Below are 16,036 nucleotides of genomic sequence, written 5' to 3'. Positions count from 1 at the left end.
TACAAAAACTGCTGATTAAGAACAAATACAGTCATGGAAAGTAATTAGTGGAACAAAATACCTAAAGGCAGTGTTGTGAATCGGCATTGTCATCTTTGCATTGAAGTATTTATAACGTTTCAAAATATACTCCTAATTGTTTTGTCTTGACATCTTACTAGGACTGATTTCTTCGATCCAAGTATTAATCCAAGGGATCCACAATTTACTCCCATGGGTATGGTATATGTAAACATTTCACCTTAGATCCCAGTAATCCTTATAAATCCCTTTATAATCTCTCTCTGAATATCTTTTAGGATTACTAATGATTAGAGTCATGTCATCGTTTAGATTTTTATTGTTAGGATACAGCTGTACAAAGTTAGTTTTGATTTAATCAGGCCTTCATAATATTTGGAACCCATGTACAGCTAGGAAAAGTATATGGGTTCTTTGCCGGGCTATGATGGTTATGAGCATATCTAGCTCAGCTTGTGTTTGTGCTGGACCAGGATGTAGTTCAAAGACATCATGAGGAAGGAGGAGATCCAGATTGTTATATGCTCTGAACTGACCCTCAATAGCAGCAATTCTCCTTCAATTATTTAGGTAACTCTGATAAGCAATTCACATTTGTTCTCTGTCATCCTTTATCTTGAGGTTGAGCGTAGGAGGATGTTTGGTGTCTACCTCTTCAGATTAATCTTCTACATCAGGACTTATGTTCAGCTGCTCTGGTTCAGGATCTATCTAAGCAGCTTCCTCTAACTTGAATAACTCTCATAGTTCTATATCTGGACTGGGAGTTCTGTGATTAGAGTCTTCAGAAGAGGGTAATTGCCCCCCCCTCATTTTGTGTCAAGATATTTAAGCTGCATACAAGCTGTTTTCAATGTTTAACTATAGATATATTTACTTTTAATAGAAAATTTTAAACTTTGCTATGTTCTGGAGCAGTTGATATTGGTCATTTTAAGATCCCGTGTTGACAAAGTGGTCGATATTGACCACTGTCCTTTTTTCTAAAACTATGCATTGTATGAAAAAAAAGAATATTTCTGTTCCTCAGGGAACATTTTTGAATAAAATTGAAAATTTGAAAAAAATATTTTGAAAATTATGAAGTTCAGACATAGAACCATATTTAGGACAATCCTGACTGGTTCTTCACAAGACACTGTCGCGTCAGGGTGAACACAAGTTTCCAAAAAAAAATATTTTTAGGAAGGGGCACGTTTTACCATCCTAAAAAGTTTTTATTTTATTTTGGGGTAAACCCTGTGTAAGCCCCCACTTGACAGCATCTTGTGAAGAACCAGTCAGGACGTCTCAAGACGTCCTAAATATGCTTTTTAAAACGTTCTCAAGACGTCATGTGAAGAGATTTTTTTTTGGTGGGGGGGGAACCCTATGTTATGAATTGCAGAGCCTATATTAAGACATCCTATAAAATTTTTTGAAGATGTCCTCAGATTTCCTATGAGTTGAGTATTAAGATGGGGATTAAGAAGGGTGTAGGGAGGGGGGTGTGGAGAACAGCTTGAAAACAGCTGCACTGGCAAAAAACATGTGGTGCTGCGAGTGGGGGAAGGCAGGCGGCCATGAGCCACTACTATTTCCCCTGTCCTGCCACATATTAGCTTTTTTCTCTTCCGGCAGCCATGAGCCACCACTATTTCCCCTTCCGTACCACTGGAAAAAGCAGTCATTCAGGCAGTGTGCCTGAGGACTCAGGCAGTTAGTATAAAAGCCCGGTTTTAGACCTAAAGGGAGGGCTTTGGGTATGTAAGAAAAGTCAGAAAATTTCAACAGCCTCAGACCAATACTTTTTGAGTTATGTAAAAAAAACTACAGGGGGGGTCAAATTGACCCCCCCCCAGCGGGAATAGGGTTAAAGTGTGATTTTTAAAAATCCAGCTGCTTCACAGAAAAAAGCAAAACTCAAACCATTTTTTTCAATTCTATTTAAGATTAATATTTTGTGTGTTGAAATCTTAAACTGTTTTTGAAAATTTTACTGAATATTGCATCTTGAAATATCACAAAGTCTAATGATTATTCACTTACTGACTAAATGCATCTTAAAATCACTCATTAACCAACTTTGTGATATTTCAAGAATTGAATTGAATTGAAAAAATGGTTTGAGTTGTCCTTTTTTGCGTGACGCCACTGGACTTTTTAAAATCACACTTTAAAGGCCCTAAATATACCATTTAAATAATAGTTTTGCCTGGAAGAGCCAAAAGTGGTGGTACGGAAGGGGAAATAGTGGTGGCTCATTGCTGCGGGAAGAGAAAAAAGCTAATATGTGGTAAGGAAGGGGAAATAGTGGTAGCTCATGGCCGACTGCCTTCCCCTGCTCGCGCTGCAAGGAACAGACAGAGAGAAATACGGGCAAACTGCAACAGACCCCTGCAGTGAGTTTCCCATTAGTAATTTGACTCCACTATTTCTGAGCACTGTCTTGAACAGCGTCTTTTAGTCTTATGAAGACGATTAAAATAAGTTTAAAATAGGAGTCTTGAAGACATCTGATTTCCCGACTTGAGTGCAAATCCAAGACGTATAAAACTGTCTCAGGTTATGGCTAGGTAATTGATCTATCTGAATTTATTAGTGAGTGTCAAGAAATTACCACACATAACAGTAACAAAAACTTATATTTATAATAATAGTGTAATATAACATTAATCTGTTAAGGTTATTTTCAGGTTTCATTTTGCAAAACAATTACATAGTTTAAGACAATTGAACTGGATTTGCCCTTTTATATATAAAATTCTTTAGAACATGACACAATATTAGCTTATGTTCAAAAACAGTAATCATTAAGAGAGAAATAAATAAAGGAATTTTCTAATTTATTCTTATGTGCAAGTTTATTTCAAATAATTATACCCCTCTTCGTATCTATTCTTACTGTCAACCTCCCCACTGCACCACGGACCAGTACATCATGGACCACCATGGACACTTTGCTGCGGTGTCTGAAATGTTTTAAAATTAAATTTAAACTTTAAAAATTCAAACCCTTATTAAGGTTTCCAACGTAATAGATTATTCTCTTTCGTGTAATAACATGCAGTTACGCATAATAATTTTCATTTCGTGTAATTTCTACAACGTAATTTTGCAAAATTTTATAATGATTACGCGTAATAGGCGAAACTATAATTACGCGTAATTACGGCATAATTTCTACAAGGTAATTTTTCGAAATTTTGTATTAATTAGGCATAATTAGCGAAACTTCAATTTCCCGAAATTACACCGTAATTTCTACAAAGTAATTTTGCGAAATTTTGCAATAATTACATCTTTGAAAGTTTTAACTTTTAATTTAAATAAAACAACTAACTTACAAGGAAAATAATGTCACGCAAGTTGAATCAGAAATTTCAGCAAATACTATGTTGATGTAATTTTCACGTTCGACAACTAAAAATTTTAACAAAGGGCCAGCAATTTATTTTTATCAAAAAAATACATAATCTTTAAATTTTCAATTTTCAACGACTTGCTAATATTTCAACCTACTTTATCATGTTTACCTTCCTTGTTTGACAATAATGTCAATAAAATCGCCAAAATATGTTTGACATGGTTGTAGTGGGCATATCCTTACACATACTTTCCCGTTATAATTATTTCTGAGAATTAATATGCACTTTATTTATTACGGAATTGTTTTGTATTACATAATTTCACGTAATTACGCATTAATTACGCGAAACTAGACTTTCTTTCGTAAACATAATAAATGCGTAATTACGGGTAATGCTCCTGCGTGAGTGAAAGAAAGTGTTATGCAAAATTACACATAATTACACGTAACGAAATTACGACTGGAAAGCCTAACCCTTATTCAAAGTTTAAGGGACCTCAATAAACCATCATCAATTTTCAGAAATAAAATAATGTTGTGAATCAAATATTACATAAATTAAGATTCAATTTGAATTATGTAGAAATCCCTTTATACTTACGTTTGATTGATTTGGCAACACAGGAGCCACCACTCCATTCTTGCTTTGTTCAAAAGGTCCTAATAATAAACATAGTAATTAAGGAAAAAAAATTTTTAAACATTTTTTAATTATCTATATATTTATTATAAATAATTTGTCACAAACAGAGATTTTTTGGAAAATAAATTTTTGAGACAAGTTTTAAAAACTAATTTTTGAGAAAATTGAGAAATTCTTGTGACATGGTCATAAATGTTTCTGAATACTTTTTCTATAAGTAGAGATGTGCATCGTTTTTGTAAAAGAACAAAATTTTTGGGAAAGAACAACATTTTACTTTAACAATCGTTTTTTTAAACAAACAAAAAAATAATCAAAAAATGAATTTGACATTTTATTCAGTTTTTACTGAATGAATGAATTTTCTGCAAGATTTAGAAAAAAATATGAATCTAAACAATCTTAGAAAATATTCAACTTTCAATCTCTGGGCAATATTTGATCAAAATTCACTCTCAAGAACAATTTTACAATTTATACCTGACAACTATCTATTCAATTTCTAACAATACTTATAAAAGCATAAATTGCTATTGATCTATTCCCAAAAAGAAGCCTCTTCTCTAATATTCTTTTCAATTTTTAAATGACTCTATGAAAATGAAATCAACTTACGTACTTATGCAGATTTATTTCATGTAGATAATTACAGAGTAAAGAATTATGCATGTTCCATTGTTTATATAGTAAACACTATGTACAGGACCGCCTTAACTTGCGCAGAAGTAGGGTTTGAATACAGTCTGAAAAGGCTTTGTTGCAAAGGCCTTGTTGTAAAAAATGTGGAGGGTTGAATGTTTCATAAAGGTTCAGACGCAGAGAATCAAAGAAGTAAATTCAAAACCAAGCAATGGGGCATGTTTTTTCTGGTTATTCTAGTTATTTGTTGTACATTTAAACTTTATATTTGTCTACCTTTTCATCATATAATGCCATCCAAAAGCTGAACGAGCATTTTTTTAGAACCAAGTTTTTAAAAGCTATCATTTTTTAGTGGAAATAACAATTTTATTGAATGAATGACTTTACTGAACGATCATTAAGTGAGAAAATTTTAAAAAAAAGATTGAAAATTAATGATAATTTTGAGAATGAATTAAATATAATTTTTGTATGAAAGGGTTCCAATTTAAAATATGATGGTAAGTTTCTTTGTCATCTTAAAATATTTCTTTACAAAAACTGCTGATTAAGAACAAATACAGTCATGGAAAGTAATTAGTGGAACAAAATACCTAAAGGCAGTGTTGTGAATCGGCATTGTCATCTTTGCATTGAAGTATTTATAACGTTTCAAAATATACTCCTAATTGTTTTGTCTTGACATCTTACTAGGACTGATTTCTTCGATCCAAGTATTAATCCAAGGGATCCACAATTTACTCCCATGGGTATGGTATATGTAAACATTTCACCTTAGATCCCAGTAATCCTTATAAATCCCTTTATAATCTCTCTCTGAATATCTTTTAGGATTACTAATGATTAGAGTCATGTCATCGTTTAGATTTTTATTGTTAGGATACAGCTGTACAAAGTTAGTTTTGATTTAATCAGGCCTTCATAATATTTGGAACCCATGTACAGCTAGGAAAAGTATATGGGTTCTTTGCCGGGCTATGATGGTTATGAGCATATCTAGCTCAGCTTGTGTTTGTGCTGGACCAGGATGTAGTTCAAAGACATCATGAGGAAGGAGGAGATCCAGATTGTTATATGCTCTGAACTGACCCTCAATAGCAGCAATTCTCCTTCAATTATTTAGGTAACTCTGATAAGCAATTCACATTTGTTCTCTGTCATCCTTTATCTTGAGGTTGAGCGTAGGAGGATGTTTGGTGTCTACCTCTTCAGATTAATCTTCTACATCAGGACTTATGTTCAGCTGCTCTGGTTCAGGATCTATCTAAGCAGCTTCCTCTAACTTGAATAACTCTCATAGTTCTATATCTGGACTGGGAGTTCTGTGATTAGAGTCTTCAGAAGAGGATATATCATCCTTCAACCAAGCTTGCAATCTCTCAACAACAGCTTGTACATTCACTGCTGGTTCATTTGCTGCTTCTACCGTTATCCTACATTAGGATCATCTTCTGTCAACAGGGTCTGTGAAGAGCTGCTCAACCAAGAGCAGCATCTCCTGCTTCGGAATCATCTTCTGTTGAACTTACAACAGGTCTGTGAATTAAAGAGCTGCTCAACCAAGAAAAGCATCTCCTGCATCAGGATCATCTTTTGTTGAACTTACAACAGGCCTGTAAATAGCTGCTTGACCAAAAACAGTGTCTCTTGTGTGCATTAAGTTCCTCTTCTGCTGAACCTACAACAGGTCTCTCTGGTCCAACACAGAATCTCCTTATCTAGAAACCTTCAGGTCTCTCAATCATATCAGACGGTCAGTATACTCCATCCTTGTATATCCTCATGATCTCTTCTTCTCCTGGAGTATAGTCTAGCTGCTCTAGATCACAAGCAAGATTGGGCCCTTGTAAAGAATCATAGAGCAGGATCTGATTAGTTCTGGTCTGTAGGTGGAGCATGCCTATTCACGCATAATGATGGGGGAGGAGTCTGGTGTCCTCCTTTGTTCTCCGACAAGCATGTAGTATATCCATCTATCTATATATATGTATAGTATGTCCCTCAGAGTCTTTGTTGTACAAACGGAGTGACCTCTACATCTATACTGTTCGAAGGATCCGGGTGCACTACTTCAATCTCCAGATTATATATTCTACCATGACTCAGAGAAAGGGAGGAGGAGTTTAGTCTAAAGTAGCTATAAGTAGTATAAGTATTACAGCATAAAGGGTCAGTTGGAATCACATTTACACTTTGATGACTTTTTTACGCACTCTAGTTCTTTAAATTTACAATTTTAATTTTCACGTTATTATCTTGATTCAGTCCCCACAACCTATCAAAAACAAAAAATATTTTTTTAAAAGTATTGATTTGATAGAATCTCAAAAAAATTTTAAATCACTGAGGTAAAAATAGAAGAACTCCTATTTTGTCCTTCCCTAAAGCTGGGGACAATATATGATATAAGCGACTTAAACCTTCAGAGAAAATTTTCTATCCAAAAATGTGATATCAATGGGAACCACAATAATCTAGTGAGCTCTTCACTCCTTCATGACGAAACTAGAAAGCATGCTACCTTGGCTAGCTTTCAGTGCTCCCGACCAGTTTATTGAATAAAATGACATTCTGTTTGTTTCCAGATCTCAGCTGAGAATTAATTTAATATCAATTTCTCTTTAATACTATTAAAGGGATTAATTGAGCTAGTTTACAGTGTGGAGCTACTAACCTTTTGGGTTTTCTACCGAAATGGTACCCATTCTTGTCTGAACCTTTTCTGATTCTTTTTGCAATACAGGAGCCATCCCTCCATTTTTGGTTGGCTCGAAAGGTCCTAATAAAAAACATTGCATTAGTTAAATGAACCAAAACAGAAGCTAAACATAACATGAGGAACATTTTTTAGTAGGAAAAAAGAAACACCTATCAACAGTCTCAGAACAATCCTGTTAAGTCCCATAATCGAATTACTGTAAACATTACAAACATTTTATTAGAATTTCAGAATTAATGTTTTATGGAAATTTTATCTTTCCCATTTCCAACTGGACAGTGGACATTTAAAGAAAATTATCTTTGTTATATTTGTTACAGATACAAAAAAAAAACTCTCATCTTCTCACAACAAATTTACTTTTGAACTGCACTGACAGTAAGTTTCAAAAGTAGGAGAAAAATGCAACACCTTTTTTCAGTCAAGAGAAAGTAAGGACCGAAACAAAATTCTACAATTTCGATATGAGGATGATGGCGGTGGGAGGGAAAGGGGGCAGGGTAGATAGAGGGGAGTTGAATTTTGAGTTCAATTTCATGTTTTGGTTTCAGTCCAGTTTCTGCCTTGAGTTTCAGTAGTGAATTAGTTTACAAGCAACCATTCTACATTCTTACATCCACCGAAACTGAGTTCATTGTGCATTACATCATTTGGTGTAAATTCTAGAGTACAATATTTGGACCCAGAGATAAGAGAGTACAGAGATATATTAAAGACTAGAATTGCGATATTTCCATTGCATACAACAGGAGTACACGACCAATAAGTAGATGTCTATATTCAGTGATGTTTAATGTTTAAGATCCTTTGTATATGAAATACAAAACCATCAAAGTAGACTAAATTCATCAATTTTATGTTTTATCTTAAAGTATAAAAGTTGTAAAATTGAAATGTCTGTTGTACATTGTCCATAAACCTAAATGCGTTTATCAGTAAATATGCAAATTTATATTGCGATTAACCTAACCACGATACATATGTGGTAAATGCCGTACTCTTAAGACTTTGTCCAAAACTGCACCAATCCAGGTACAACTCAATCACATTTTGCTATAAATGTCAATTCAGACGGCAGCTCATCAGCTATTAATGTCAACATCGACACCAGCTTGTAATCTATCAATACTAAAACTCTGGGAACGATCTTGTCAGTTATGAATGTCAATTTGTCTAGTTGTGTTCAAACTGTATTTATTACATGTATATATATATATATATATCTCTGTTAAACCCATATTGTGATCAGCTTAACTACGTTGTATATATCTTTGCTAATCTTGTAAATACATATATTAAACTTAATCTATAATATAAATATCTAAATACACATTACTTGGAATATACTTTGTTTTGATTATGGTAGAGAAGTAATCGTTCCTCATTTAGCATACAAGTTTATAAGATCATGCTTTGGCATTGATAGAATAGTTGAGATCCTACACAGTGTTTGGCATCGATAGTCTCTGAGATTGTGCCCAGTGGTTTGGCATTGATAGAATAGTTAAGATCCTACACAGTGTTTGGCATTGATAGCATAGTTGGGATAGTGTCCAGTGGTTTGGCATTGATAGAATAGTTAAGATTGTACCCCATGTTTGGCAATGATAGTCTCTGAGATCGTGCCCAGTGGTTTGGCATTGATAGCACAGTTGGGATCGTGTCCAGAGTTTGACATTTAAAGTCTTTAAAGAGTTGTACCTGGATAGATACGGGTTTGAGGAACCCTTATGGAGTAGGGCATTTACTACACCCTGGGCCCTGAATGGGTATTAATTTATATACAACAAGTGGGGGTAAGATAGCAGTCTAAAACCTTGTGTAAGAATATAACATGGCATGCCAGTACGACAATAGGTCTACTTAGCCCAGACTGTGAAAGCTGGTTAGCATTCAGTCTGTTTATATCTAATCTGAGATCTTGACAGAAAGGATGAAATGAAAATTAAGAGTCTTAAAGCAATAGTTCTTTTAAAGAATACTACACACAGTGAGAAACAGAAAACTCTGGAATAGAAGATGACTTTTATACTCAGGCCATAGTGGAGGTTTAGCCTAGGGGGGGGAATTTTTTTGAGCACCACCCCTTACGGTTGATGTGCACCCCCCTAAAAACCAGTATTAAGAAACAATTAAGTTTAAAATCTATATTAATCTACCTGAAGGCTGACCATTAGTCATCTGACCATAATGACCAATCATTTTAAATGAAACCACGCGAAAAAAAAATATTGTAAATAAGAAAGAATTTGAGAAATAATCATAAAATGGACAAATTGTGACATTGTCGATTGATAAGAAAAGTAAAAAATCTCAATATAAATGTAAATTTACTGTTTAATAAATTAGAGCCTGCCTCTGGCTCTAGGCGGGGCCTAGGGGGCACAGGGGTACCGCCCCCCCCCACTACGCGACTGTTTAGACTCAAGTTATAACAACATCAAATACCATTAAGTATTGTCATAAAGTCGTCTTCCTATTTCAGAGTTATCTGGTTATCACTGTAGTTATAAATACTTATGTAAAATTAAATATTTATAATTTAGTTTACTTACCAGCCACTCCTACTAGTGTTGATTGATTAAAACTGCAAAATAGAAAACCCTCAAAAATCATTCAAAATAGATAATTATAAAGACCTTCATATATCAGTTATATATTAAGACTTCCCTTTACAAATATATATTAAAAAAATATGATCACAACATTTTGTGACTTTAAAATATTAAAAAACTGTGGAGACAAAAAATAGCTTACTTTGGAGGATCCACAGGTTGAGATCTGGGCAAATTAACTATAAAATATAAAATAGCTTACTTTGGAGGATCCACAGGTTGAGATCTGGGCAAATAAACTATAAAATATAAAATACTTTTATAAAACTTTATTGAACTTAACATTTTTAGTTCTGCTTTCCTTATCTAGAAATAGCCTTGTATATAATTGTCCATTATAGCTAAAGCTTGGGACAAAATAAAATCTTAAAAGGCTTGAACCTTATCAACAAAGAGAAATTGTCTGTCCAAAAACTTTATAACACTGCAAACCAAAATAATAGTGTTATAAATAGTTAATTTAGATCTGTATTCATTCATTTTTGTAATATTTTGTATTAAAAAATGTATGTATTCAAAATTAAGAATCATCTGCAAAAGTGACAATTGAAGAGACAAGTGAAAGACTGACATTCTTTTATCTTAAATAATTATCACACACACCTCTGCCCCTTTAGTAAAAGTAAATTGAACCTATAGAAAGAATAAATTCTGACTGCATCAACCTAGTTGCACCGGCTTGTCCTGTCCATAAAGCTAGGTACAGTACAAACTGGGACCGGAAAGGTTGACCCAGCTCGGAGATTCAGATGTACCACAGCTGTCCGTGTCCAGAGAGTCCCACTCCCAAATAAACGTGGTTTACAATTTTTACACCTTTAAAATTGACGGAGATATTTAGAAAACACTATTTTATATCTCCATCAACTTGAAGACACAAAGAAGGAAGACTACATATATTTTATAAAGCTCATATGACGTCAAATCTTTGTTTAATTACTTTTTGTTAATCATTTATCCACTAACAGACGTCAAGGACGATTTTCCAGTTGTCTCTTAATTCCCATGTTTATTGGGACGAGGGGAGGAAGGCCAACCACAACAATTTTTCGTCTGAGCCACATTCTCCTCATTTTCTAGTCCGAGCCACCTCGAAATCCTCGTCCTTTCAATATTAATTTTCTTAAGCGTCTAATCTTCACAGAAACTTTTTTTAAAGAATCAGAACACGATAGGGCATAAATGAAATGTGAAATTTTTGTAAATCAAAAAAAAATGCCGCAAATAATTCCGAGTTTATAAAACTTTAATCTTTTGTGTTAAATATAGTGAAAACCATAGAATTTTTTCGGGTGGTTCCGTGTGGAAAATGATAGGCATAGGTATACCGAATATTTTGTTATTTATTTAATATCGCAATGGTCAGCCATTACGGAGACAGAAGAGATTTAAGTTTTACCTAAATAAAGTTTGACATCATTCTCATGGGTTTGAAGATTCCAACATGATATAATCATTGCAATATTTTATGCTCTAACAAGGCCAGATTTTTAAAAAATAGTTTTATCTTCAAGAATTGGAAACTTTAAACAAAAAATAATCGAAGGACGAGGATTCCGAGGTGGCTCGGACGAGAAAATGAGGAGAATGTGGCTCGGACGAGAAATTGTTGTGGTTGGCCTTCCTTTTTGGACAAAGATGTCAATGCCATATTCAGAATGACTCTCTTAAAACCTTTTTCTGATCAATAATGTGGAAGATATTGTCGTTTTTCTAGGGTTACATTGTGATAATTTCTGTATGTTTTCCTAGAGTTGAAATGTACTAGACACTTAAGTTTTCAAAGCTATATATAATTCATACTTAATCAGACAATAGGGCCTTGAAATTACACGTTTTCAGTCAGTTTTTAATTGTAATTAACATTTATCTTAAATATCTATTCTAGGAAAAAATGAAAATTGAAAGTTCAATTTCTTTCTAAGATCAAAAACGATATTTACGTTTTATGGGACACCCTGCATAGTGTATAGTTTAATAAAAAATTTGTTTACCTCTTTTCCCGCCATTTGTCTGCCTAGAAAAAAAAACAATGCTTTTATCATTTAAAATGTCAACCAATTAGATTAATCAAAATAACTTAATTGATTTAGTTTGTAAGATTGATTTGAATATATTTACAAAACACATCTTTGATATTGAGTTTATACGAAAGGATTTATAAACAAACAAAAAATAACAGCATTGCAAAAATACTAAAAAAAAAGACTTACTTGAAGGGTGACAGGCCGCCATTGGGTTGGAATTGAAACGGACCTACAGTTAGATTATTTAAATTTTGGTTATGCGCTTAAACCATTTATTTTTGTTAACATTTTTGGTTTCGTTTTCACTTGGAAGAAATAAAAGATTTACTTGTTTTTAAATAAAAATTAAATTTGTGTGGCTCCATGAGATAAAATTTTACATGTTTAGAAAAAAACCAGTTTGAAAATTTATAAAACGTCATTTTGCGAAAACTCTTTTAAAGTCCGAAAACTTAAAAAATCTTAAAATACGAAGGGAATCGAATGCCCAACAAACTAGCTACTAGCTACTAGCTACTTTCATTCATCATTTGAAACAGAGTGTGAAAAAAGAAGAAAACAAGTTGAATATGTGAAGCTCTTAAAATTTCTAAAACCACAATGAAAAGAAAAAATCATTTGATTAAATACCTGTAACTTTCTGGGATTCCTCATTTCTAAACAATTTTTAGAAATAAAAACTATTTAAGTTTATAATTTGAAGTTTTACTAATGATGTATTCCTTCCACAAATAAATTGATTCATAGGAGTACTTATAGGAAGATATTAGACCCTTACATTTCCATTGGAGACCCTTACATTTGCATTGGATACCCTTACATTTGCATTGGAGACCCTTACATTTGCATTAGATACCCTTACATTTGCATTGGATACCCTTACATTGTATTGGAGACCCTTACATTTGCATTGGAGACCCTTATATTTGCATTGGAGACCCATACATTTGCATTGGAGACCCTTACATTTGCATTGGAGACCCTTACATTTTCATTGGAGACCCTACATTTGCATTGGACACCCTAACATTTGCATTGGTTACCCTTACATTTGCATTGGAGACCCTTACATTTGCATTGGATACCCTTACATTTGCATTGGATACCCTTACATTTGTATTGGAGACCCTTACAATTGCATTGGAGACCCTTAGATTTGCATTGGAGACCCTTATATTTTCATTAGAGACCCTTACATTTGCATTGGAGACCCTTACATTTGCATTGAAGACCCTTACATTTGCATTGGAGACCCTTACATTTTCATTGGAGACCCTTGCATTTGCATTGGAGACCCTTACATTTTCATTGGAGACCCTTTCATTTGCATTAGAGACCCTTACATTTGCATTGCAGACCCTTACATTTGCATTAAAGACCCTTACATTTGCATTAGAGACCCTTACATTTGCATTGGAGACCATAACATTTGCATTGGAGACCCTTGCATTTGCATTGGAGACCCTTAAATTTGCATTGGAGACCCACACATATTAATGCATGAGGAAGCAGTTTTCTTCATTTTATTGATAAAAACTCCGTTTTTTTTCGCGAAATCCCGCATCGTTTTCGCTAATTTTCGCAAAAATCATTTTCACGAAAAACGCAAAAATTTCGCACAAAAATTTGAAAAATTCGAGAAAAAAAATTTCGCTTGTTTTCAAGAAAGTTTTCTTTCGATGGAAACTGTATTTTATACCTTGAATTCTCCAGAGGATAATAATAGGATCCATCAAAATACCATAGACTTAATAAAATAAATTGAAATACATTTAATAAGCTAGGATCAATTAGTTCAATAACTTTAACAAAAATATTGAATTTTTAATTTGAAACAAACTATTTTTCTTGAGATGCAATGTGAAAATCAGGTTGAAAATATTCTTCTCTATGAAATTACCAACTAACCTAATGACAGTGTGAGCAGGATCTACATCTATTAAATTTATCAAGATGATCTGAACAAGATGCAGACAAGCACCACGATGCTTTAGCCTAATCATTAAAATAAATGGGTGAAAAAATTGCAAAAAAGAAAACTTGTGAATTCTTAAGACAACCGTCATTTTCCGCTCTTGTTGGGACATAGCAGACATTTTAATTGAACTAATTAAACTCAGAGCTTTAGTCCCCCATAGCTTTGCAATCGGATGTGGTACTCATAGACCTTTGATATTTTGATAGATAAGTCATAGTTTGAAATATCAAAAGCTTACACCATCAGGTTGCGAAAATAAAGAGATTACAAATGTTTGAGCTTGTGCCAAAATCTCAATTTCTTTTCCAATAAAAATTGGCGCAAAATGACAGTATCCCTCCCCTACCCCTTTCCAACAAAATATCCAGTTTGACCTTTCCTTTGGCCAGCAATGGACTGGTCGGTGAAGCAAGGAAAGGCAGGCGGACATGAGCCACAACCGTTTGGTCTTCCATGCAACATGCAAGAGTAATGCATCTGGATTTTTGAAAATCGCAATTTCATTTCACAAAATTTAAAGTATGTAAATGTAATAATTGCCGGAAGCTGAACAGGTTGTGGCATGGAAGACATAACGGAGGTGGCTCATGGCCGCCAGTCTTCCCCCCCTCTCGTCAGTGATATATTTTACTTACATTTTAAATATATTCACTCCAATGAAAGAAGCTATATCTGGTTCAATGCACGAACTGAAACTATAATCTTGAAATTAGAAACCTCAGGATAAAATTTATTAATTTTAATATTACAATTTCTTAATAATAACTTAAGGGGACTGTAAGCGTAATAGCATGTGACCCTCTGGGCAATAGATAGCAATGCCTGGTTTACAATTGTACCCTTAACAGCTTTGTCAGATCAAGTATGAATTATGTTTAAAATTCAGTGATGGTGATGGACCAAACCTCTGTAGAGTAAAAAAGTAGATGTTAGTTCCACATTTATTGAAAATATATTTCGGTCTGGGTTGACCCTCGTCAGTTCTAACGATATAATAACCATCAAAATCGATAAAAAAAAAATAAAAAAATGTAAAAATCACAAGAATATAAACAAACAAAAAGATTATTCAAAATAAAAATTTGGGCTGTNATCTGTCCAGATTCCAAAACAATCATCCAGAAATCTTTTCCAGGTCTTCAGGGGGCACTCATCAGTTATTTTGTATGTATTTGCAAGTTTCACAATTTGATCATCAAGCTTAGCCATAAAAATGTTTGCATAGGAAGGGGCTGGATGTATTCCCATTGCTGTTCCTATCAATTGTTTGTACAGTTTACCACCAAATTCAAATATGTTATTTTTCAAACAAATGTTTAGCAGCTCAATCAAAAATGACGTAGGTATAGATTTATCAGTTCTGTTTTCAAGAGCTTCTCTACAGAATTCTAGACCATCATCATGTCTTGAGAAAGTTCTATACCAGAATAGTTAAAAACCACATTTAGCTTTTTATGTATCAATATTTTCACAATGGCGTACGAGGAGGGGGGCACCCCCCACCTCGTGCCCCCCTCTGAGAGGCTGAGGGGGGGCACCCATGGGGGAGGCTCTTTTAATATTACATCTGCTTGCATTTCCCTTCCTCAGGCCAGGCACAGTGGCGCAATAAGGGGGGCAGTAGTCCTCTTGCCCCCCCCCCTGTAAATTACAAAATTAAAAGGAATCTACGTTTAAAAAGTATCACCTGACAATGACAAAGACTAAGGATTTGTCTAAATTTATTGTTATGTTAAGGAGAGAAAAGTTTTAGCCTTCTAAAGAGAATACTTCATTACACAAAATGTACTATGACGGAGAGCAGACTTAACGATCTTGCACTTATAGCTTTACACCCTATAAGGCTGTCTGAACTCTCTACTGAAAAAATCATTGAAATGTTTAAGCAAGCAATTCCCAGAAAATTGTAGCTTAAAAGAGTTGGTCGTTTTTTAAAACGATCGTTTTTGAAATCAAATTTTTTTTCAAAAAATGATCGTTTTAAAAAATACAATCGTATAAAAAACACAAATCGTTTTCATTAAAACGATCGTTTTCATTAA

General features: G+C 33.8%; 1 protein-coding gene across 1 annotated transcript; it reads right to left on the bottom strand.

Moving 5' to 3' along the window:
- Positions 1-2,829: 2,829 nt before the first annotated feature.
- On the bottom strand, positions 2,830-14,694 carry LOC111704453 (uncharacterized). Its single transcript, XM_023476686.1, has 11 exons — positions 14,630-14,694; positions 13,925-14,011; positions 13,716-13,763; positions 12,647-12,672; positions 12,203-12,245; positions 11,984-12,006; positions 10,192-10,228; positions 9,930-9,961; positions 7,330-7,434; positions 3,972-4,030; positions 2,830-2,972 (listed from the first exon to the last, which is right to left on the bottom strand). Coding segments are annotated over exons 1-11 (495 nt in total). The 5' UTR covers positions 14,632-14,694; the 3' UTR covers positions 2,830-2,939.
- Between the last annotated feature and the right edge of the window lie 1,342 nt (positions 14,695-16,036).

Source organism: Eurytemora carolleeae, unplaced genomic scaffold, assembly GCF_000591075.1.
Source record: "Eurytemora carolleeae unplaced genomic scaffold, Eaff_2.0 scaffold389, whole genome shotgun sequence".
Taxonomy (NCBI): domain Eukaryota; kingdom Metazoa; phylum Arthropoda; class Copepoda; order Calanoida; family Temoridae; genus Eurytemora; species Eurytemora carolleeae.
Note: the sequence above shows the minus strand (reverse complement) of the source record. Positions and strands in the feature narration are given on the sequence as shown.

Bases quoted from the DNA above. Each gene is read 5' to 3' on its own strand.
- LOC111704453 (XM_023476686.1), bottom strand. The intron at 10,229-11,983 runs GTAAACAAATTT...TATATTTTATAG, and splicing joins GACAAATGGCGGGAAAAGAG to TTTATTTGCCCAGATCTCAA. The intron at 7,435-9,929 runs GTAAGTAAACTA...GTTTTTTATTAG, and splicing joins AACACTAGTAGGAGTGGCTG to GACCTTTCGAGCCAACCAAA.